This window comes from Equus quagga, chromosome 7 (assembly GCF_021613505.1).
Source record: "Equus quagga isolate Etosha38 chromosome 7, UCLA_HA_Equagga_1.0, whole genome shotgun sequence".
NCBI lineage: Eukaryota > Metazoa > Chordata > Mammalia > Perissodactyla > Equidae > Equus > Equus quagga.
Genome location: NC_060273.1, coordinates 17,802,275 through 17,824,857, shown reverse-complemented (window position 1 = coordinate 17,824,857; position 22,583 = coordinate 17,802,275). Strand labels below are relative to the sequence as shown.

Genomic DNA, 22,583 nt, shown 5'->3' with positions numbered 1-22,583 from the left:
GATCATTGTTGGCGTTTAGGGACTCAGGAAGCCAGTCATGACAATTAGCAGGAGATCTTAAATCTTCTGGCGAGTCAGAGGAGATCTAAAGTGGTTTGGAAGGCTTGATTAAACTGATCCTAAGGCTTGGGTGTCAGAAGCACAGGATTGGCTAAGTGTGAGAACCCAGTGGTAATAAGCTTGCTCCCAAGTTTGACTCTTTCCAGGATTCCTGTGGTTCTAGAATGATGGCCCTCAGATCTTGTGGATGTTATCTTGCCTCACGAGGATGGGATGAAGGCTTTCTCTTTAAGCATACTCATTAACCTAGTCTTTCTGGAAACCTACTCTCCTTGATCATAGGGAGTAGGGGGTAGGATCCTTAGATTCACTTATTGTGAACTTCACCATGATTTTTCTGATGCTTCTTCTCTTGCAGGAAGCTAGCTGTAGATGATCAGCACCGCGGACAGCAGCCATGGACGCTGTTTTGGGCTCGCCCTTCACGCAGGAGGTCTCTAATGGGATGCTCCTCTCCCACAAAATGCCACTTGCAGCTTTGAGATAGATACAGTAAGAAGGATGAAGTAGTGAAAGTGACCTCCTCCAGCCAGGTTATTCAGTTGCTACGGGTGAGAGATGTCACAGTCAGATTGTCTACAGAAACAGAAATGTATAGTCAATTCTTGATATTTGCATTTGCAATAGTTATGTTCTGTAAAGTTGCCACAAACAGTGAATTACCAAATACTGAACCATTACTCTTCGTTGAAACATAGAGCTAGGTTCTTGCGAGCTCTGATCACAACATAATCATCAACTGATCAATGCATAACTTTTTGAAATGTGTGTTTCTTTTTAAAGATATCTTATTTAACATATATTATTGATCCACTAACATTGAACTCATGGCCAACAGCACTATAACTTATGCATGAATGAAGCTCATCTAACAGATATCTTTTCTCTGAAAGGCACATCACAGCTTTCTCATGTTTAGGGACACTGGACAGTACTTCAGCGCCACAGTTGGGGACCATTTTAAACAGCAAAATCACCAACAAAAAGGCATAAAAATGTGAAAAACATGGCCCTAAATAGACTGCAAGAAGAACAGTTGTTTACAGAACGAAAGCTCAAATAAGAAGGCAGAGAAGGTGGATGTCCCAACTCAAGAAGAGAGAGAGGAAATTTGTTCTTTCGCTGCCTTTGTCTTCTATTCAGGACCTCAGTGGATGAGATGATGCCTGCCCACATTGGTGAGGGCCATCTTCTTTACTCAGTCTACTGATTCAAATGATAATCTCTTCCAGAGACACCTTCGCAGAAGCACTCAGAAATAATGTTTTTCCAGCTATCTGGGCATCCCCATGCCCAGTCAAGTTGACATGTAAAATTAACCATCATGCCAGGTCTCAGGATACAAAAGATACTCAGAGGTTGTAGAAGCTCAAAGCCATAAAGTTCTATACTACTTAGTTTGCTCTTCCTTTTCTTGTGTCTTAGGGTGGAAGTTTAGCTTATTGACTTGAGATGTTTCTCTTCTTTAATATAGATATTATGACTATAAATTTCCCTCTAAGAATTGCTTGGGCCACATCCCATAAGTTTTGACATGTTGTGTCTTCATTTTCACTCATCTCAAAGTATATTCTAATTTGCCTTGGGGTTTCTTCTTTCACCATTGCTTATTTAGGAGTGTCTGGTCCAATTTCCATGTATTCGTGAACGTGCCATACTTCTTTCTGTTACTGATCTCTAATTTCACTCAGTTGTGGTCAGAGGACATATGATATATTATTTCAATCTTTTTTTTCGTATTGGGGGCTGCTTTATGGCCTACCATATGGTCTGTCTTGAAGCCCTACATGATTTAGCACCACAAAACCAGTTACCACTCTAGCCTCAGATCCTACTACTCACCCCTCATTTATTCCCCTCCAGCAACGTTGGCCTCCTTGCTGATCCTCAGACACACCTGGGCACGTTCCTATCTTGAGGCCTTTGCTTTGTTCTCCCTCTGCCTGGAACCCTCTTCCTAATTTTTGTCTACCTTACTGTTTCTCCTCCTTCTTTGCTCACAAATCACTCCCCAGAAAGCATTTCATGACCACTTTATTTAAAATTTCAGCCTCTACAAAAATGTTCTATTCCCTTTTCCTGCTTTATTTTTCTCCATATCATCAATTTTCATCTAATACACTGTTTATGTTACTTGCTTGTTGTCTGTCTTCCCCCATTAGAATGAAAGCTCCCTGACAGCAGGCATTTTTGCCTGTTTTGTTCATTGCTGTCTCCAGTGTAGAGTGCCTGGCACACAGTATGGCTCAATGTTTATTTTATGAATAAATGAATGAGTAAAATAACAGACTCCGTTCTAGTTTGGATTATGGTTGGTTCTCCTGGCTCTAGAAGGCTATGCCTGAGAAGAAAGAGGTGTCTCAAACAGTGGAAATGCTCGGCTAACTGCAGCCTGGGGAGTTGAATGGGCTGGTGAGAGACAGTTATATTACAATTTGTTTGTTCCATGAGGGCTGAAACCTGTTTATAAATGATACACACAGGGCCAGCTTCATTGGTGTACGACTTGTGTAGTTGCACAAGGCCCCACACTTAGAAGGGCCTTGTGTTGGGTTTAATGCTCTGCTGTCACCATCTTAAAATTCTTCTTTTTTTGTGTGAGGAAGATTGGCCCTGAGCTAACATCTGGTGCCAATCTTCCTCTTTTTGCTTGAGGAAGACTGTTGCAGAGCTCACATCTGTGCCAATCTTCCTTTATTTTATGTGGGATGCCGCCACAGCATGGCTTGATGAGCAGTGCTAAGTCCACCCCAGGCTGCCAAAGCGGAGCGTGCGAACTTAACCACCATGCCACTGAGCCAGCTCCTTAAGATTCTTTATAATGTTTGAACAAAGGGCTCTGTATTTTCACTTTCCCTGGGCCCCATAAATTATGCAGATTGCTTGGATTTAAGAACATTGTGAGGGATAAAAGTGGGGAATTGCTGCAGCAAACATTAACGGAATCTAGCTGGACTCGAAGCTTTCCGAACAGAAGAGAAGCCAGTCAGAGTGAGAATATGGGCCAGAAAGTTCAGGTTCTGCAGGAGAAAAAAAAAAGGCAAGCTAACATTTACTAAATTTTAAACACTATGAGGGCAAGGATCTGGTCTGTTTGTATTGGGGAAAAAAAGAATGGAAGTTTAATGCACTATTCTTTCACCTTTTGTCTATGTTTGAAAAATTTCATAACAAAAAGTTTAGAAAATCAGTAAAATAGTTAGCAATATGTGTCTTTTGACATAATATGTACATTTCCAGGCTTGTTATTCATCTAGTGATGAAGCTGAGGATCTCTTGTCTCCTGGTTTGATCATATTGATCTTACTATTGATCTACATGGTTTGATTATATTGAGCTTACTGAACAATTGCTTGCTTTTCACAATGTTTTCAAGCATCTCTTAGCAAGTAATTAATTCAGATTATCAAGAGGAAGTTTGCTATTTCAATAGTCGTTAGTATCTTCTCAACAATCTCTTTAGAAAAAATTGAAATGTACTTAAATTTTGTTTGATCATATTAATCATTGTGAAAATGTTAAGCAATACAGAAAAAATGAAAATCTTGCTTAACAACCACTCACCTCAGACACACAATCCCACCTCACTATTAACAATTTTGTGTATTCTTTCAAACTTAAAATTTTTTATATAAATATAGAAAGCTATTTATCTTACCTGAGTGGGTTTATATTTCTTTGCAATATTCTTTTTTCACTTAACTACAAATTATGGTCATCTTTCCATGTAAATCCATAAAGAGGTATCATATTCTTTTTAATGGCTGCTTAGCATTTCCTATGCCACTTGGTCTGTAAGTATTTTTCTTTATCCCATTCAGCCAGCAACTTTTCATTAAAATATGAGGCAAGTAAGCAGGATTTTAAAAGCATATTTAAAGTTAAGAGAACACTTTTTAAGAGATTCCAGGTTTTCTCCAGATTATCTCAATCAAGTTCCCGCCCCCCCCCAACACAACTGAATTCGAGATACCTAATGGAAGCTTTCAAATTTTGTTTTACGAAACTCTAGACCATGATGTTAATGGTGCCCCCTGGAGTTGTGCAGGGAGCAATTAATTAAGATTTCATTCCGCTCTGAGTGTTGGAAGCCCTGATTAACAGGAGCTTAAACAACTGAGTCCGGACGACGCAACTAAAGCAGTGCTCAGGGGGAAATTTGTAACTCTAATGCACATATTTAAAATTAACATTTCCCGGCAAGCATGCAGAGAAACCGGATCTCTCACACGTTGCTGGTGGGAAAGTAAACTGGTACTCTGGAAAACAGTTTGTCAGTTTCTTATAAAGCCAAACGTGCACTTACCATAAAACCTAGCAATCACATCCTTGGGCATTGGGCACTTTTCCCATAGAAATGAAAATTTATGTTCAGACAAATACCTGTACGTGAACGTTCATAACAGCTTTGTTTATAATGGTCAAAAACTGGGAATAACCCAGTTCTTCAGTAGGTGAATGGTTTGCAAACTCTGATACATTTATACAGTGCAATACCATCCAGCAGAAAAAAAAAAAAGAATAGTGGTAAGTGTAACAACATGGATGGATCTCAAAGGCATTATGCTTGGTGCAAAAAGCTAATTTCAAAAGGTCACATACTATATGATTCCATTTATATAACATTCTCGAATGGACAAAACTATGGGAATGGAGAACAGATTCCTGGTTGCTAAGCGAGAGGGATGGGGTAAGATAGGGTGAGTGGAAATATAGAGGGGCAGCAGGAGCTGGTGACAGACCTATTCTGTACCTTGATTGTAGTGTGGTTACATAAATCTATACATGGGACCAAACTGCCCAGAGCTCCTTCCTCCCACACACACACGAGTGCACGTTAAAGCTGGTGAAAACCAAATCAAGTGTGTAGTCTATTCAATAGCGTCATACTAACGTCAGTTTCCTGCTTTTGATATTATACTTCAGTTATATAAGATATCATTATAGTAGAAGCTGGGTGAAGGCTTCAAGGAACTCTATGTACTAGTTTTGCAGCTCCTTGTGAGTCTTGTATTATTATTTCAAAATAAAAAGTTAAATGTTTTCACAAAAAGTAACAAATGTTGGAGAGGTTGTGGAGAAAAAGGAACCCTCATACACCACTGGTGGGAATGCAAACTGGTGCAGCCCCTATGGAAAACAGTATGGAGATTTCTCAAAAAATTTAAAACAGAAATACCATATGACCCAGCCATCCCATTACTGGGTATCTATCCAAAGAACTTGAAATCAGCAATTTCAAAATAACCATACACCCCTATGTTCATTGCAGCATTATTTACAATAGCCAAGACGTGCAAGCAACCTAAGTGCCCATCAACTGATGATTGGATGAGGAAGATGTGGTATATATATACAATAGAATACTACTCAGCCATAAAAGAGGATAAAATCGTCCCATTCACAACAACATGGATGGACCTGGAGGGTATAATGTTGAGTGAAATAAGACAGATAGAGAAAGACAATCTCTGTATGACTCCACTCATACGAGGAAATTAAACACACAGACAAAGAGAACAGATTAGTGGTTACCAGGGGAAAGGGGGGTGGGGGTGGGGGTGGGCACAAAGGGTGAAGGGATGCACCTACAACAAGACTCACAAACAAAAATGTACAACTGAAATTTCACAAGGTTGTAAACTATCATAATCTCAATAAAAAGTTAAAAAAAGTGAAATGTTTTCAAAAAAGAATTTTTGAAAATCAGTGCTCTAAGCTTCCATCTCAAGAAGCTAGAACAAGAATAGTAAATTAAACCCAAAGAAAGTAGAAGGAAGGAACTAACACAGCAGATAACAACAAAGTAATAAAGATGAGTTATTTACATGAAGTCTTGATCTCCGGTAGCGTAAGTCCTCATTCTCTAAGACTGCTTTGGTTATCCTAGGTCTGTTGCATGTCATCATAAAGTTTAGAATTAGATTGTCAATTTCCCGAAAAAAGCTCACTGCGATTTTTCTAGTGAATGTGTTGAACCTACAGACCAGTTGTATGAGAACTGGCTTTACCATATTGTCTTGACAATATTGAGTCTTTTAACCATGAACGTGAGGTATCCTTTCATTTATTTAGGTTTTCTTAATTTCTTTTAGCAATATTTTGTAAGGTGTAGAGGTCTTACGTTTCTTGTTAGATTTACTCCGAGATATTTTATGGGCTTCGGTGTTGTTCCAAATAGTTTTGTTTTTAATTTCATTTTCTGCTTGTGTATTACTAGTACCTAAAAGTTAGTGCAGCTGCTCAAGGATGTTGTCAAGGACCAGTCTCCTGTTTCTTTGGCTCCACCATCCTTAGCATCTCAGGGTCACAAGGAGGCTGCTGCATCCCCACGTCTGGAATCTGCTTTCGTGGGAAGAAGAAGCAAGTGACAAGGTGGAAGCTATGGCTCCTAGATCAGGAAAGAAAAACTTTCCCAGAAATCTCTAGACTTCTGTTCCTTTTCAGTCATTAGAACAGTGTCAGCTACTCCTAGATGCAGGGGAGGTGAAGACGGAGTTGCTGTCATTTCCGTACATTGCTGCCCCAAACAAAATCGGAGTTCTCTTGGTAAACCTTAAGGGGAGAACAGGTATTAGGTGGGCACTTAGCAGTGACAGCCACGGTGTAGAAAGGAATTGAGCATTTCAAAGCACCGTGAACTCCTGCCATCCTTTCAGTAGGGTTAAGGCACACTTGTTATTTAACTTAAGGTTTTATGTTATTTTGACTGTGTAAATATTGTTCCACACTGATCTGTGTCATGTGCTGTGATTACATTTCCTCGCTTGGTCAACTTTTCTGTTCTCCTTAGATTTATGGCTTCTTGTACTTGTTTGTTTGGTTTTCTACGTCACCGTCTCTAATTCTTTCCTAATTCTCCACCAGAATTGCAAAATCTCACTAAAAAATTTTTTTTTCATGTAGTCAGACACATCAAGTTTCTCTTTTTTCACCCTTGGAGACATTTTTCCTGGAGCCTTCTGTAATCTTACTCAGTCTGAACTTGTTCTCCAAGCATTCTCGAATTTTCTTTAGCCTCCTCCGGGGTCGGGTTTTCTGAGCCCTGGCTGTCCCGTCAGTCTTCACGGTCTAATCCCTCTTTTTGGTTGATTGTATTTTCCAATAGCCTCCTGACAAAGAGTGTTTCGTGGGAAATACATTTTTTGAGGCATTTCATGAAAACGCTTTTATTCCATTTTTACACTTGATGGCTATAGTTTGAGAATAGCATTCTAGATTGGAAATAATAATCCCTCATTATTTTGAAGGCATCGCCTCATCATGTTTAGCTTCTCGTTTTGCTTTTGAAAGTCTGATGAGATTCCAGTTTCTACTTCTCTCTCTTTTTTTTTGACTCTGTGGCCTGTTTTTTTTTTTTTTTTTTTTACCATGAAAGTTTTTAAGCTCTTTTGTTCTTGGCGTTCTAAAATTTCCCAGTCACATGCCTGAGTGGGGATCATTTTCAAATACATCGTGCTGGATACTTTTGATCCAGACACTCATGTTCTCCAGTCCTGGACATTTTCTTCTATTTATTTCCTAGTGGAAATTACTGCTTTCTTTGTAGAGCTCCTATTAATTGATTACTGAACTTCAATGAATTAATTCTCTAATTTCATTATCTTTTCTCTTTCCCACCTATTTTTTTTTTAATTCTACTTTCTAGGAGAGTTCTGCAACTTTATCTTCCCACGCTTCTGTTCAATTTTAAATTTCTTCTATCAAATCCTTAATTTCGAAAAGCCATTTATATTCTATTTTTGTTTTTTGCTGAGGAAGATTTGCCATGAGCTAACATTTGTGCCAGTCTTCCTCTACCTTGTAAGTGAGTTGCTGACACAGTGTGGCAGCCAACGACTGGTGCCAGTCCACACCAGGGAACTGAACCTGGGCCACTGAACCATGGGGCCAGCCCCTATATTCTTGTTTTTAAAAAATAGTGTTGTTGTTCTATAGATGCAATATCTTTTCTTATCTCTTTGAGCGTAAGTACAATTTTTAATGTTTTCTTCAGCTCTCTGCCTTGTCTCAATTTCCTCCGAGTTTTTTTCCTTTTTTTCCCCTAATTTCTTGCTTTTCAGAGTTGGGGGCCCTTCCTCATTGTCTGATGATCCTGAGCTGACTATTCACCTTTAACAGCGAGGTATTAAAAAACCATGGATGTGAAGCGTAACTTTTCAACTCAGAGGGCTTCAATGTAAGATACTCAGATGGACTCCAGCCATTTGTGTCAGACTCCCACATGTCACTGTGTGCAGACCTTTATCTGAGCCCTATTTCTCTAGAAAAGAGCACTAATTTCCTCTGATCGTCTTCTACGCTAGTCTTGGACCAAATGGCACAAGTGGGTTGGGTCGAGGATGGCATCTCAGTCTTTAGTTGATGATCTTTTACTTGCTTACTCAGTTTTCAGAACAGTTCCAATTCCCGGCCCTTTCTAGGCCTTGTTTCTCCAAATTTGGAGCCTCTCTAGTTTAATGTCTTTGTCAAACATACTTCATGTTGGAGGTGGGGTCTAGAAGCATTGTTGCCTGGATGTGCGTGATAAATGAGTGTCCCCAAGGGTCTAAATATGTAGAGTTTCAACCAGGCTCCCTGTTTAAAGTCCCATGACTTACCCAATCTTTTGTGCATCTGATGCCTCTAATTCCTGACTGTATTAGTTTCCCAGGGCTGCCATAACAAACTACCACACACGGGGTGGCTTCAAAGACAGAAATATATTTTCTCACAGTTCTAGAGGCTAGAAGCCGGGATCAAGGTGTTGACTGGTTTGGTTTCTTCTGAGGCCTCTCTCCTTGGCTTGCAGACGGCTGTCTTCTCCTTGTTTCTTCACATGGTCTTCCCTCTGTGTATATCTCTGTCCTCACTTCCTTTTCTTATAAGGTCATCAAACCTAATGGATTAGAGCCTACCCTAATAACCTTATTTTAACTTAATTACCTCTTTAAAGACCTTATATCCAAATACAGTCACATTCTGTGCTCCTGATGGTTAGAACTTCAACATATAAATTGGGAGGAGCGAGACACAATTCAGCCCATAACATCGACCATTCAGAGATTCTACAAATTGGTTTGCCTGTTTTCTTCCTCTCTGCAACTATTTGATATTCATATTTCTCAGTTCTGCTAATCTCTTTACCTGATTTCCAGCTTCTGAAACTTCTTGACATTTCTTTGCTGGATCATCTGTTATGAACTTGACAGTATTACCTCCCTTTTCTATAGTTTCCTCTGCATCACGGGGAAGAAGCCTAGAATTACATTTCCAAGAATCTCTTTCTTAGAGTTTGCTAATGGGAGGTACTTGCAAAGGATTTGGAAGATAAAAGAGAGGTGGTTATTCCTTGGCGCAGCAGTGGAATGAGCAGGCTGCAGACCTGATGTTCTCATTAGCTTCCAGGCAGGCTACTACAAATCCTTCCTTTTAGTGCTGGGGGTGGCTGAGAAGACAGTGGGTCTTCCCAGAGCTCTTGAGCAGGGCTGGGAATAGGGTGAGGTTGAATGAGGCAGGGTCATGCAAGTTCAGGGTCAGATTCTGTTTTCATTTAAAATTTTGACATTTTATTTATCATGGATTTTTTTTTTACGTTGTTTGTTTTTTAAAAAAAATATTGTATTAAACTATTCTTTATTTTGATAGGTGAGTTGTGATGGTTAATTTCACGTGTCAACTTGACTGGGCTAAGGGATGCCCAGAGAGCTGGTAAAAGACTACTTCCGGGTGTGTCCCTGAGGGTGTCTCTGGAAGAGATGAGCGTTTGAATCAGTAGACTGAGTAAAGATCTGCCTCACCAAGGCAGTTGGGCATCATCCAACCTGTTGAAAGCCTGAACAGAACAAAAAGGCTTGGGAAGGGCAAATCGCCTTTTTCACTTGAGCTGGGATGTTCTTCTCCTGACCTTGGACGTCGGCACCTCTGGTTCTCAGGCCTTCAGACTCGGACTGGGAGTTACACCAGCTTCCCTGGGCCTCCAGCTTGCAGACAGCAGCTTGTGGGACTTCTTGGCCTTCACAACTGTGTGAGCTAATTTCTATAATAAATCTGCTTTAATATATGTCTCTATACATCCTATTGATTCTGTTTCTCTGGAGAACCCTGACTAATACACGAGTGTTTCGGTGCCCTCTTAAAATTTGCTTCCAAGGTGACTCCTCACTAGCCTCACCCTAGGCCTGACCTTGCCCTTGGGTTGCAACAGAGCTTCCAGGTCGCTTCTGAGGTTCCCTCCCTTTGATGCTCCAGGCGGAGACTGCTGACAGTGGCTTGCCTGCCCTTCATTCCTCAGCCTTCCAAGTGACTGTGAAGTAAGCCTCAACTTCCCCTCTCCTACTCAAAACACACTGAGTGGCTTCCATTTTCCTCATGGAACCTGGACTTATACAATCTCTCATCAACTGAATTCTCCTTTACTGATCTCTCTTTTGTGGATTTATATCTTTTTTATTCCTTTACTCTCATCTTAGTAGTGTTTTGGTATGGAGCAGAAGAAAGTTTGTATGTTTATTTGGCACATTTTTCTAGAAATATCTCTGTCCTCAAATTTCTAAAGTTCTGATTCATTTAGACAATTACACATTACCCATAGCATCATATCCAAATTATAACTGACAGCATCTTCTGCATTTTGTGCACATTTTCATCTTCGGTGCTCCTCACCATGGCCACAAGTCCCTACATTATCTGACCTCTTGGCCATCTCCTTAACCTCATCTTCTCATCTCCAGCCATTTTTTACTTTGCTCAATTCACTGCAGCCACCCTGACCTTCTCTTCCTTGAACACGCCAAACTCATTCTCAACTCAGGGTTTTTGCACCACCTCTTCCTATTAAAGGGGTTCAGAACAGGCCTCCCTAAGATGCGCCACTTCAGCATGTGGAATATTTTGAGCTAAAGGCAATTGAGACCCTGTAGGCTCAAGAGAAACTTTTACCTCTCCCCTAAAGAATTTAAATGAGGGGCCTTGTCCATAATAAGAGCTATTACCACAAATAAATTTTTATGACCTATCTGTACGGCAGGGCAAATCTCTAATTACCAAACATCTGCTCTTCTTATCGTCCTGTGAATTACCTCCTCCTCTCTGAAGCCTCAGGCTCCTATCCCATTCCTTAGCTCAAGATGGCATACACACCTCATTTCACCTTTTTGCCTCTGCATCTCTCATGTATGTGGGGTCTCTGGCTCTCTCATGTATGTAGGGTTCCTGTGTATACAAAATTAAATTTCATTTTCTCCTCTTAATCTGTCTCACGTCAACTTAATTCTTAGACTAGCTAGAAGACCCTAGAAGGATAGAGGAAAACTTCTTCCTCCCCGACTCCTCTGTATGGAATGGTCTCCAGATTTCCCAAACCTGCTCGTTTCCTTGCTTCAGCGAGTTCTCTGTTCAAACATCCCTCCTCAGAGAGGCCTTCTTCAACACGCTACGTAAGACAGTCTATTCCCCTCACTCTCTATCTTCTTACTTGCTTTTAGTTTTCCTCGAAGCACTTATCAGTAGGTGAAATTAAATTACATTTTCGTTTATCTGCTTACTTCCTGTTGTCTCTCTCTAGAATGGAAAACATTTTGTATTTCCTCTGCTGCATCCCCAGAATCTTGAAAAAGCACATGCCACATAGTCTGCACTCCAATATTCGTTGAATGTTTACACTGGAATGAATCTCACAGTTCTCTTATTTTGGTAAAGGAAGTTATAGGTTTTTTATTTTTTCTTTCCACTGAGCTCCACTCAGGCATCTTCAACTCCCCCAGAGTCTCCATTCCATTGTTCCTGACTCCTGTCTATGACGGTCTTGGGATTCACAGGAGGACTTCTGCCTTCACCCTTTGCTGCATCAGTAAGGGTCACCAGACACCCCCCCCCCCAACCCCCCAATTCTGGCTCACCTGATCTCGGAGACCTGAAGTCGAGAACCCCAACGTGTGCCCCTTGTACCACACAAACACATCAGTTGCCTCTCAAGGTGCCCAGATATGAACTCTCCCTCAAAGGAATCATTATTTCCTCAGTCACTCTCAGCCATCCTTAGAAAATTTGGCTTATTGATTACTCAATATTATTTTTTAAATCTACCCCTCCTTTTTTTAAAAAAAAAACTTAATTGCATTTATTTTATTTTTATTTTTGCTGAGGAAGATTAGCCCAGAGCTAACATCCATTGCCAATCTTCCTCTCTTTTTGCTTGAGGAAGATTAACCATGAGCTAATATCTGTGCCAATCTACCTCTACTTTATATGTGGGATGCCGCCACAGCACAGCTGACAAGCAGTATAGGTCAGTGCCTGGGATCTGAACCTGCGAACCCGGGCCGCCAAAGCAGAGCACACCAAACTCAACCACTATGCCATGGGGCCGGCCCCCTTAAATGCATTTTTAATAACCTTTTTAATGTTGAAATAATTTTAGATTACAGAAGAGTTGCAAAGATAATAGAGAGAATTCCTATATAAACTTTACTCAGTTTCCCCAAATGACAACATCTCACACAACCACAGTACATTTGTTAACACTAAGAATTTAACATTGGTATAGCGCTATTAGCTGGAGTACAGATTTTGTTTGTATTTCATCCAGTTTTCTACCACCATCCTTTCTGTGTTCTAGGATCCAGTCCCGGAGACCACACTGCGTTTGGTCAGCACATCTTCTCAGCCTCCTTTGGTCAGTGGCAGTTCCTCAGTTTTTCTTTGATTTTCCTGAGCTTGGCAGTTATGAAGAGTACTGGTCAGTCATTTTTGTAGAATGTCCCTAAATTTGGGTTTATATGATGTTTTTTCTCATGATTAAACTGGGTTGTGGCTTTTGGTGAAGAATACCACACAGGTGAATTGCCTTCTTCATTACCTTGTATTGGGGTTTGATGTTTAATTTTATGCATCAACTTGACTGGATCATGGGGCATCCAGATATTTGGTCAAACACCATTTTGGGTGTTTCTGTGAGGGTCTTTTGGGATGAGATTAACATTTAAATTGAGACTGAGTAAAGCAGATTGCCCTTCCCAATTAGGGTGGGCCTCGTCCAATCAGTTGAAGGTCTGAGTAGAACAAGAAGACAGACCACCCCCCCACCCCCCGCCCCGAATAAGAGGGAGTTCCTCCTGCCTGACTGCATGAGCTGGGACATTGGTTTTTTCCTGCCTTTGTACTCAAACTGAAACACTGGCTGTTCCTGGGTCCCCAGCTTGCTGACTGCAGATCTTGGGACTTGTCAACCTCTATAACCATCTTGTGAGTGAGTTCCTTACAATAAGTCTCTCTCTATACACACGCACACACGCACACTCACATGCACACCCTATTACTTCTATTTCTCTGGAGAACTCTGACTAACACAAGGGGTGACTTGATATCAACATGACTTACTGCTGGGTGACGTGAACGTTGATCACTTGGTGAAGGTAGTGTCTGCTGGGTTCTCCATCGCTGTTACTATTTCTCCGTTTTCACACTTTGTTCTCTGGAAGCGAGTCACTGAGTCCAGCCCACACTCAAGGGGAAAGTGTATTTTGAAAGAAAACTTCCTATCACTGCAGAAAAGTAGAAAATCATCAGTGTTGCTATAAATAGAGGACGAATGTAAAAATGAATAGAGGAAAACCAAACAACGTGATTAAAATCTATCTAGATACTTCTTCAGTTATCCGGTCGTAACAAATTACCCCAGAACTTAATGGGTGAAAACAACACACTAATTTGTTTTGCCTGTGAATCTGAATCTGGGCAGGGCTCGGCAGGGAAGCCTCGTTTCTGCTCTTTGGGGCATCGCTGGGCTGGAATGACTGAGGGCTGGGGGACCCACTTCCAAGACTGTTCACTCACATGGCTGGCAAGTTGGTGCTGGTGTGTCAACCGGAGCTCAGCCAGGGCCTAGGGCTCCGGGCCTTGGTTCCTTTGCACGTGGGCCTCTCAGTGTGGCCTGGGCTTCCTCACAGCATGGGGGCTGGGTTCCAAGGGTGAACATCCTGAGAGAGAGCCAAATGGAAGGAATGTCATCTTTTATGATCTGGCTTCAGATGTCGCCTAGTGTCACTTCTACTAAATTCTATCAGTCGACGTAGTCACAGAAGCTCACCAAGTTTCAAAAGGAGGAGGGTATAGATTCTACTCTTGACGGGGGAGTGGCAAGGTTCTCAGAGGGTTCATGGGGTACAAACCGCAAATGACCCCAACACCATTGCCTGCTGAAGGCTGTGAACTTGAGGCCTGCTCCATTTGTGTTTAAAAAACGCAAGAAAGGAAGAGACTATTAGCAAGCGGTGGAGAGGTTTACAAAACATACTAGCCCCACACTGAGACTTTTCCTTCTAAAAGAAAGTGAATGCCAAGCGCGTACTTTGCCTATCATGCGTTTCTGAGTCTGCAGAGCTACTGTGACCTTGAGCCTCCTTGACACACCGAGCCTTTTCATGTCCCTGCATCATTACGCATGTGAAGTTCTCTTCTCAAGTTTCCTTCACTCCCTTCTCTGCCTGGAAAACTCATTTTCACTCTTCCAAACCCAGCTCCATTCTCCGAAACAAGAACAACATCTTGTTTATTTTAACTTTTATTGATTGCTTGTGTTGTAATTTCTCTGAGACCCGTTCGGCTTTCCAAGTTCACTCACCATATTTGGAATTCCTAAAGCATAGGAACCATATATTATTCATAATCCTAAGTTTTGGCCCATTTTGACTCTGCTTGTAACACCTCACCTCCACACTGTATTTCCTATCTGGTCAACTCCTATTCATCCTGTAAAACCCAGACTGACCAGCACTTTCTAAATGAAGTGTTGGCTATTTCCTCCCAACTGGGTTATTAACTTTATCCTCTGTACTCTCACAGGATTTCATTTGCATCTCTATGCAATGTCCAGGTGTTACAGTGTAATTCCTTAGTTGGTATGCCAGTCTTTGGGGTGGGGACTAAGTTAAATCAACTTTGCCTTAGATCAGTTGCCCAGAACCAGACCCTGAGATGAGAAGTTATGTGCAAGTGATTTATTAAGGAAGAACTCTTAGAAGAAGCTCGTAAGGGGTGAAAGGAGGAGGTCATGGAATAGGAAGAAGTTGAGCAAGGATAGGATTTGGGGCAAGGTCCTGGAAAGAGGACCTTCAGCCTAGTCTTGCAGGGAGCTCTGGAATGTAAGCTACGTCTCAGAATTTGTTATGACTGGAGGCACAAAAGCTGGCTCCCAGACTCCTGTACCCAACAGTCATTGGCTAAGGGCCACCCCAGGAAACATAAACTCTAAGCACCTCCAGCTCTCTGTGGGTGCAGACAAGGCGGTGCCAGTAGACCAAAGGTCAGAAGACGGTCACACGTGCAGCCATTCGAAGCAAAGCACATAGTTAGGGACAGGCACACAGAAAAGGCTAAAGGATCCCAAGGGATCTGCGTGGGACACCGAGAGTGCCGGCTACAATCCTGGAGCTGAGTGAATGTCCTCAGAAAGAAGAAACGACTAGGGGACAGGGAAGGCCATCACCGCACACCGATGATAAAGGGGTCACAAACTGAGGAATACATTTAACTCACTTCCGTGGCCCTGAGCTAAAAAAAGAAAATAGAATTTTAAGATAATTCTTTGTAAGATTTTGTTAACAAATTAGAAAATGTGTGATTTTCTTGCAAAATAAAATGACTAAAATTAATTCAAGAGGGGAAAGAAACTGTAGGCAGACCGATATTAACGGATGAAAATTACAAAATATTTCAAAGAACTGCCTGCCCTACTAGATCCAGAGAGTACATTGGGTGAATTCTTACTACATTTGAAAACACATCATTTAAATTGTTCCAGAGCCTAAAGAAAATAGGGACACTTCACAGTTGTTTTTCAAAAACTGGTAAAAATGAAACCTGACAAGGATAGCGAGCACACACACAGGCTGCAGGCTGGCTTTCTTATAAAACATAGATATAAAATTCTATATGAAATGTTAGCGAGTAGATAAAGGAATGCATTTAATGCTATCCCTATGACACACTCATGCATAGGTTGTACTGAACCTGTGTCATTTTTGCTGCCAGCATTGAATAATCTTCCTTTTGGAGGGCCTCTCAAGATAAATGGAGGCAGCTCCATCTCCCATTATGGAAGCTGTAGGAAGATATGGTCCCTTCCCTACTTCCCAGCAGTTGGTGACCAGACCTAGGATCTAGCCCAACACAATGGATGCTTCCACTTTGGGTTTAGAATTTTGAAGGTATGATAGCAAAAGTGCAAGGACAATCAGAAATTATTCAAGGTTACTCACAGCGGCTATAGCAGAACCAAGAGTCCAGCAGTGTGGTTGCCACTGCTCAATGGTGGTGCCATCCTTGGGGGTAGCAGCAAGTGTCCAGTTTCACCAAGGGTGTCAACAATGACATCATAAGCAGCATTTTCTGGAGCAGGGTCCTAGCTATGTACTGGCTTCCTTGGTTTCCCAAGTCTGATTCTAAAGCTTTCTGACAGGTCTGTGAACAGCTCAATATCCATCCTTCCAATAGACTCCTTTTCTGCTTACATTAGCTAAAAGTAGTTTATGTTGTTTGCTACCAAGAACCTATGATAGGCATACAGCTCAAAGAAAAAAAAGCGTATGCTCATCTCTGTTGATGCCCACAAGGCATTTGATGAAATTCAAGATCCATTTCTGATAACTCTTTCTGAAGTAGGAATAAATGGATACCACTTTAATGCAATAAATAATATATATCTCAAAGCAAAAGTAAGCATCACGCTTAATGGTGAAGCACTGGAAGCGTTGCTATTAATGTCAGGAACAAAGCAGGCTTTCCCACTCTCATTACTACTACTTAACAGACTTCTGGAAGGGCAATTAGGCAAAAGGAAAAAAAGAGGAGCTACAAATATCATAAAGGAAGAGGCGAGGTTATTATCTCATGTGCTGATATGAATTCCTGAAAAACTCAAGACATCAACTGAGAATTATGAGAAAGAACTAAAGGACATCAAGGTGGCTGGTTATAAAAATAATTTTGTCCTAGAGCTAAGAAAACATAATGGCATAAAAATATCCCATTCATAATAGCAACCAATAGGAATAAGCTTATCAATGCAACACAGACATAGGGAAGGAAACTATACTTCTCTGACAGACAAGAAAAGCCCTTGTGTAATTTTAGAAAGACATACTTTAATCTCAGATAAGAATATAAATATTACGATGATGTCTATTTTCTCTAAATTAATCTATATAAATTAATGTCCCCAAATGATTAAATTATCTGAGAGAATAACCAAACAGCTAATAAAATACTAGGAGGTATTGCCCTACCAAACATTTCAATATATTCTAACCTGTATTATCATGGAATGTAGAGACACATCAACAAGAATGGAATTTTTTAAAACCCTAAATGTATGTGGAGTTTAATATATGATAAAAAGTGATATTTTAAAGCAGTGGGAAGAGATTAGATTATGTTTAAAAAAAAAATGGTGCTGAGACAACTGGCTAGCCAGGTAGAGAGGGAAAGCAAGATGCCTACCTCATTTCTTATACAGAAATAAATTCCAGATGGAGCCAACACTAAAAGCAAGAAAAACAAAAAAAAAATAGTAACCATGACAGCACTAAATGAAAACACAGATGAGTATTCTTAAGATCTTGGAGTGGGGAAAGGCTGTTTGCCTAGTCCTGAAAAAAAAAAAATCAGAAACCTTTATGAAAAAGCTGATCAATTTGACTATATAAAAGAGTTAAAATTCTCTATTTGATATGAAAACACTATAAATATGATGAAAGGTAAATAACCAAATGGAATGGTATAGACCAAAGAATAATATAACTCGTATACAAAGTACTTTTATTAGCCAACATTTATAAAAGGAACACCCCAAAAGAAAAATGGGTAAATCATGTGGGCAGGTAAATCACACCAGTAAAAATACAAATTACTAGTAAAAAGGCATCACTAGTTATTATCTTGATTGCAAACAGAAACTGACACTGGTTAGTCTCAGTAATACAGGAATTTATGGGAAGCCTATCACTTTAGCTCAGAGAATAAACAGAGCCAGAGAAACAGGCTTGGGCAGAAACACAGGAAGGCAGACACCAGTAAGAACTTGCCACTAGAGCAGCTGGCTGAACGCTCGCTGTTACCATTCCTGGCACTGACACCACTGGACCCTCACTGTTGAATATAGAGTGCTAGATTCCTTAATTCACTGCATTATCTCCAACTAACCTTGATCAATCAGTACAAGGTTATTGTATTGACCAGATCCAAGGGCCAGGTGGGAGCACCTGATTGGTCTTTCTTAGGTCATCTCCCCAGACTCTAGCTTCCAGGGGTGGGAAGGGAAATACCTGCTCCCCATCCCCTGCCCAGTTTTTATAGTGGGAGCTTGAGTGGTCCTGTCTGGTTTGGTGTTCCCTCCAAAGAGGAAGTCTGTTTACACACTGGAGAGCTGAAAGACCAACACATGATGTTCAACTTCTCTCCTACAAATAAAAGCACATTAATATACCACCTTTCGTTCATTGAATTTGGCAAGGCGAAAAAGACTGAAAAACTCAACACTGTCTTGGGATTGGGAAATGTGTGCTCCCCGTCCGTTGCTGGTGGGATAAAACCTTTCTGGAGGTCAGTTTGACGATAGGTGTCAGAATACGAAATGTGCATACCCTTTGATCTGAGGTGGCAGCTTAAGGAGATAGCTGCAGGAATGAGCCAAGTTTAGATCACGACGATGTTCGCTGTGCTGTTGTTTCTAATTTGTGTTTCCCTAGCTCAGGGGTGAGGGGCGGGTACAGAGAGGGATGGTGGAACATTTACTACAGAATGCTGTTTGAGGTGGATGTCAAAGAATGACTATCTGAGTGCTCCAACTAGAGATTCTTTTCCAAGCCTGTTCCGGCCAATCTGGGATAGGATGGCTTTGGGGCCCCATTGTACCAATAAGCCTGGAATGGTAGGAGGGGCCAGGTCGGGGAAGGGGTTCACATGTCCCACCAAGGAGTTCAGACGTTGTTTAGATATCCTGCTGCCAAATAATCAATATGCTATACCTTACTAGGTATCCAATAATGAGTAAGATGAGCCACTGCTGGGCTGACACCTACGTTTTAGGGCAGGCGACAGACTGTAAGCTGACTTCCAGTACGGTAAAGTTGGTGTCACAACTGAGAGGTCCCAAGAAAGCCCGCAGAAGGGATGCCTCCTGGAGCAGGTGAGCCCCAAGGTGAGATGTTAAGGATCAGGAGAGGTTAGCAAAGTGAAGAGGCTCAGGAAAGGTGTTGGCGACAGGAAACAGCTTGAGTGAAGGTCCCTATGTCTGGATCAAATTGCCTGAGGGTGTGGAGGGAAGACCAAGACATTCCTGGATGTTGGATTCTAAGTGGGGACTGGAGGACAACCCCTACAGGAGGAAGATTAGAGAGAATTGCATTTTACTGGACTCCAGTGACCAAGGAAACCATCCTCCAGATTACTGCTGAACTATACCAAGTACAATTTGGATTTTGGCTCCATGTTGGTGGGAAAAAGTGGCAGTGGCAGCTAGGTAGTACTGGGCTTGGGGAGGAGGCAACGTTCAATGGGTGAAGCCCAGCTTGCCCCTGTCTGGTGGTGTGAAATCAAGGGAGTCAGATCTGGTGATGGGCTCAGTCCTAATTTCTCTGAAGCACAGGACAGAATGGGATTCCAAGTGGCTAGCTTGGATTGGAGAGGAAGGCCCGGGCAAAGGAGACTAAGGCTCCAGGATAAGGAAGAGAAGCAGGGTGGCAAACTTCCACTGGTTTTTGACTCTCAGTTTAGTACATTTAAAAAAACCAACAACGTTTGTTAGCACCTACTGTCTGCCGGGCACACATGCTAGTAAAGGAAGGAATGGTGTTCTGTAATGCAGCCAGTGGGAGAGTCACATGGACAAGGTCTGTTGGTGGAGGAGTCCGAGGGTTACTTACAGTAGGTGAGAGAAAACCCCATCACCAATTCCAGATCTGTCTTAGGTTTGAATTTCCTAGTGCTAAATAAAGTCGCCCAACGTCTTAGATTGGGTTCTCCTTAGATCAGAGGCTGAGACAAAGACCTGGGTGCAGGTAGTTTATTTGGGAGGTGATCCCGGAAGCAAGAGTGAGGGAGTAAGAAGAGAGAGAGGGAAGTCGAGAAATCCAGAAAAGGGTTTGTTATTGAACTTGTTATTACCACTGAGGGCATGTGGGGCTCAATCCCTCTGGGGACTCCCTGAAGAACTCTATCGGATGTGCCTCAGGGATGTCCATCCAAAGGATGGGGGGCTGGGACGCTTATCCACTGGCTGGTCTTTCCCACCGGTTGAGGGTTGCCTCTGTTGGTGGAGAGAGAGTTGTGAATTTAACTCACCCCCAGGGAGATCTCTGGCTTTGGAGAGAACTTTCAGGCAGAAAAGCAAAGAGATAAATGGCAGGCATTTGAAGTGGGGGGCTGTCACAATGCCACAGCTTACACAGTTTATAGCTGTGGCTGATATTAGAGATGAGCTTAGGGCACAAGACATGGGGGATGAAAAGCTTTTGCTATGCTCAATTTCTCTCTAAGGCAGTTTATTCATTCAAGCAAACATTTGTTAGAATGACGGTCAGTGCTGGACATCTATGGTCAGCAAAACAGACCTAGTCTTTGCCTTAAGGGCTGACAGTCTTTTGTGGATTTTGAGCGAGTGTGATGGGTGCAATGAACATGTGAGTTCAAAATGGAAAAGTGCTTAGAAAAAAAAAAAGCTGCGTAGGGAAGCCAACCTTGGAGGCTAACTTCCAAGTCGGCTTGACATCTAGGGAAACCACAGCCCCAAGATCCTTCCCATCTCCCCAAACAAGCAAACTTTTAACATAATGACTGGATATTGTGATAAAATTGTTATCAAACTGCTAGAAATTCTACCAAAAGCTGTATCTGTTTTTGTCCCTCCCTCTCTCACAATTTTCATGTTTGAAAAAACTCACGCATATCTGCAAAGGTCTAGGGCCATCCCATTCACTCTTTAGCATGAATAATCAGACTGCTTTCTTCCTGATGTCCAGATGAGCTCAAGGTGCAGTGAGGAGTGGACATTTTGACCAGGGGGTGGGAATAGAGGTGATCTGGGGGCTAGTGCTGAGCACCTCAGGGGTGTCACCATAAGGGCCCCTTACCATGCGGAGGGAGGCCAGAGGCAAAGGCCATTTACTTTGAACTGTGATGTAGGGTGGGCTTTATGTTTTAAAAAGGGGAAGGGCTCTCCCTACCCTTATTTCTCCCTTCTGCAGTAACCAGGACTCAGGCTAAGGGTTAGCAAAGAGGAAAATCTACAGAGAGGAGGTCTCAAACCAGTGGATTTTGGGCTGAAGGCAGCACAAAGATGTCCTTTTTTGCCTCTGCACTATTTTTTTCTTTTTTAATTGAATCAACATTTAAAAATAGGATTTCCACCTTCTCTTAAAAAATAAGATGATCTGAGCCCTCAATTTGGCATGAGGGCAATTGGCTGGAGTTAAGTGGCACCCACCCTCTTTAGAAGGATGTTGATTTGCAGTTTGCTATAGTCCCCACCCTTCCTTACATTCTCCCCAACACTGAAGTATTAACAGGTTAATGTGATGATTGAAACATCAGGATTCTTCACTCACTGCTATGACCTATCTTGGTCCCTGTGATATTTCTGGGTCTGTGACCTTTCCTTTAGAGATCAAGTCTAGGGGCTTTGAAACACACACGGGTTTGAAACGGATAAGAGTCATACCACTCTCAAAGGCACTGAATTGAAGATCGAAGGAGATATTCCACGCTTAGCACAATGCTTGGAACACAGCAGCTATTATCAATATCCACTAGGAGTGTAAGACGCAGGAGGGCAGGCAAGAAACCGTATTAGTTTCATACGTCGTCATATTCCCAGCATCTAGCACAATGCCTGGCACATAGCAATAACTATCTGTTGAATGAATGAAGGATGGTAGAGCTCGGCGGGGTTTTAAAGGTTGATCTGAAAAGGACAGTAATTCTGATAATACCGTTTCACTGCAGTTTCACTTCCAGGTGCCGCCTGGAAGACAAGCCCGCCGGGATGTGCCAGGCTCTGTGATGGCGTTCGGGTGGGCACGCAGGCGGTCGGGGTCCCTTGGGAGCCGGGTGGGGCTGGCTTGCCCAGGACTGGTCAGGGCCGTGTTCATCACCTCTTCCAGGGTCTGGTAAGGGGTGGCGTCCTGCTCCCTGGACTTTCCCAAGGCCTCCGCCATCACATTAGCGAAGCCAAAGATCTCCCCCAAGGGTCCACCACCCAGCGCCAGCCCCGCGGTCTCCGCCGCGCCTGGACCATGCCCACACTAGACATGGCCTCTCTGGGGCTTCACACAGCAGGACCGCGCCCAGCCGTGGGGCCATCTCGTCGGGCTGAAAGGGCGGCTTCGTTCCCACAGTTAACATGGCGGCCGCGGCGGCTTCAGCGCGGGGCGGGCGGCGCCGGGAGGCGTCACGTGAGCGGCCCAGCTGGGCGGACCGCGCGCGCGCCCGCCCGCCCCGCCGGCCGCTGCTCGCTCGCTGGCTCGCTCCGGGCGCTCTGAGGTGTGCGG

At 42.5% G+C, this 22,583-nt stretch overlaps 1 protein-coding gene and 1 long non-coding RNA gene across 2 annotated transcripts in view; one reads left to right on the top strand and one right to left on the bottom strand.

Moving 5' to 3' along the window:
• Positions 1 to 366: 366 nt before the first annotated feature.
• On the bottom strand, positions 367 to 22,372 carry LOC124242985 (uncharacterized). Its single transcript, XR_006889561.1, has 4 exons — positions 22,026 to 22,372; positions 13,876 to 14,018; positions 13,420 to 13,583; positions 367 to 636 (listed from the first exon to the last, which is right to left on the bottom strand). It is a non-coding gene; the product is annotated as an uncharacterized LOC124242985 (long non-coding RNA).
• Positions 22,373 to 22,435: 63 nt separating this feature from the next.
• The window catches only part of USP31 (ubiquitin specific peptidase 31), a 69,664-nt gene continuing 69,516 nt past the window's right edge, over positions 22,436 to 22,583 (top strand). The window contains exon 1 of the mRNA XM_046666444.1: positions 22,436 to 22,487. Coding sequence (XP_046522400.1) covers positions 22,436 to 22,487 — 52 coding nt within the window. The remainder of the gene's footprint in view (positions 22,488 to 22,583) is intronic.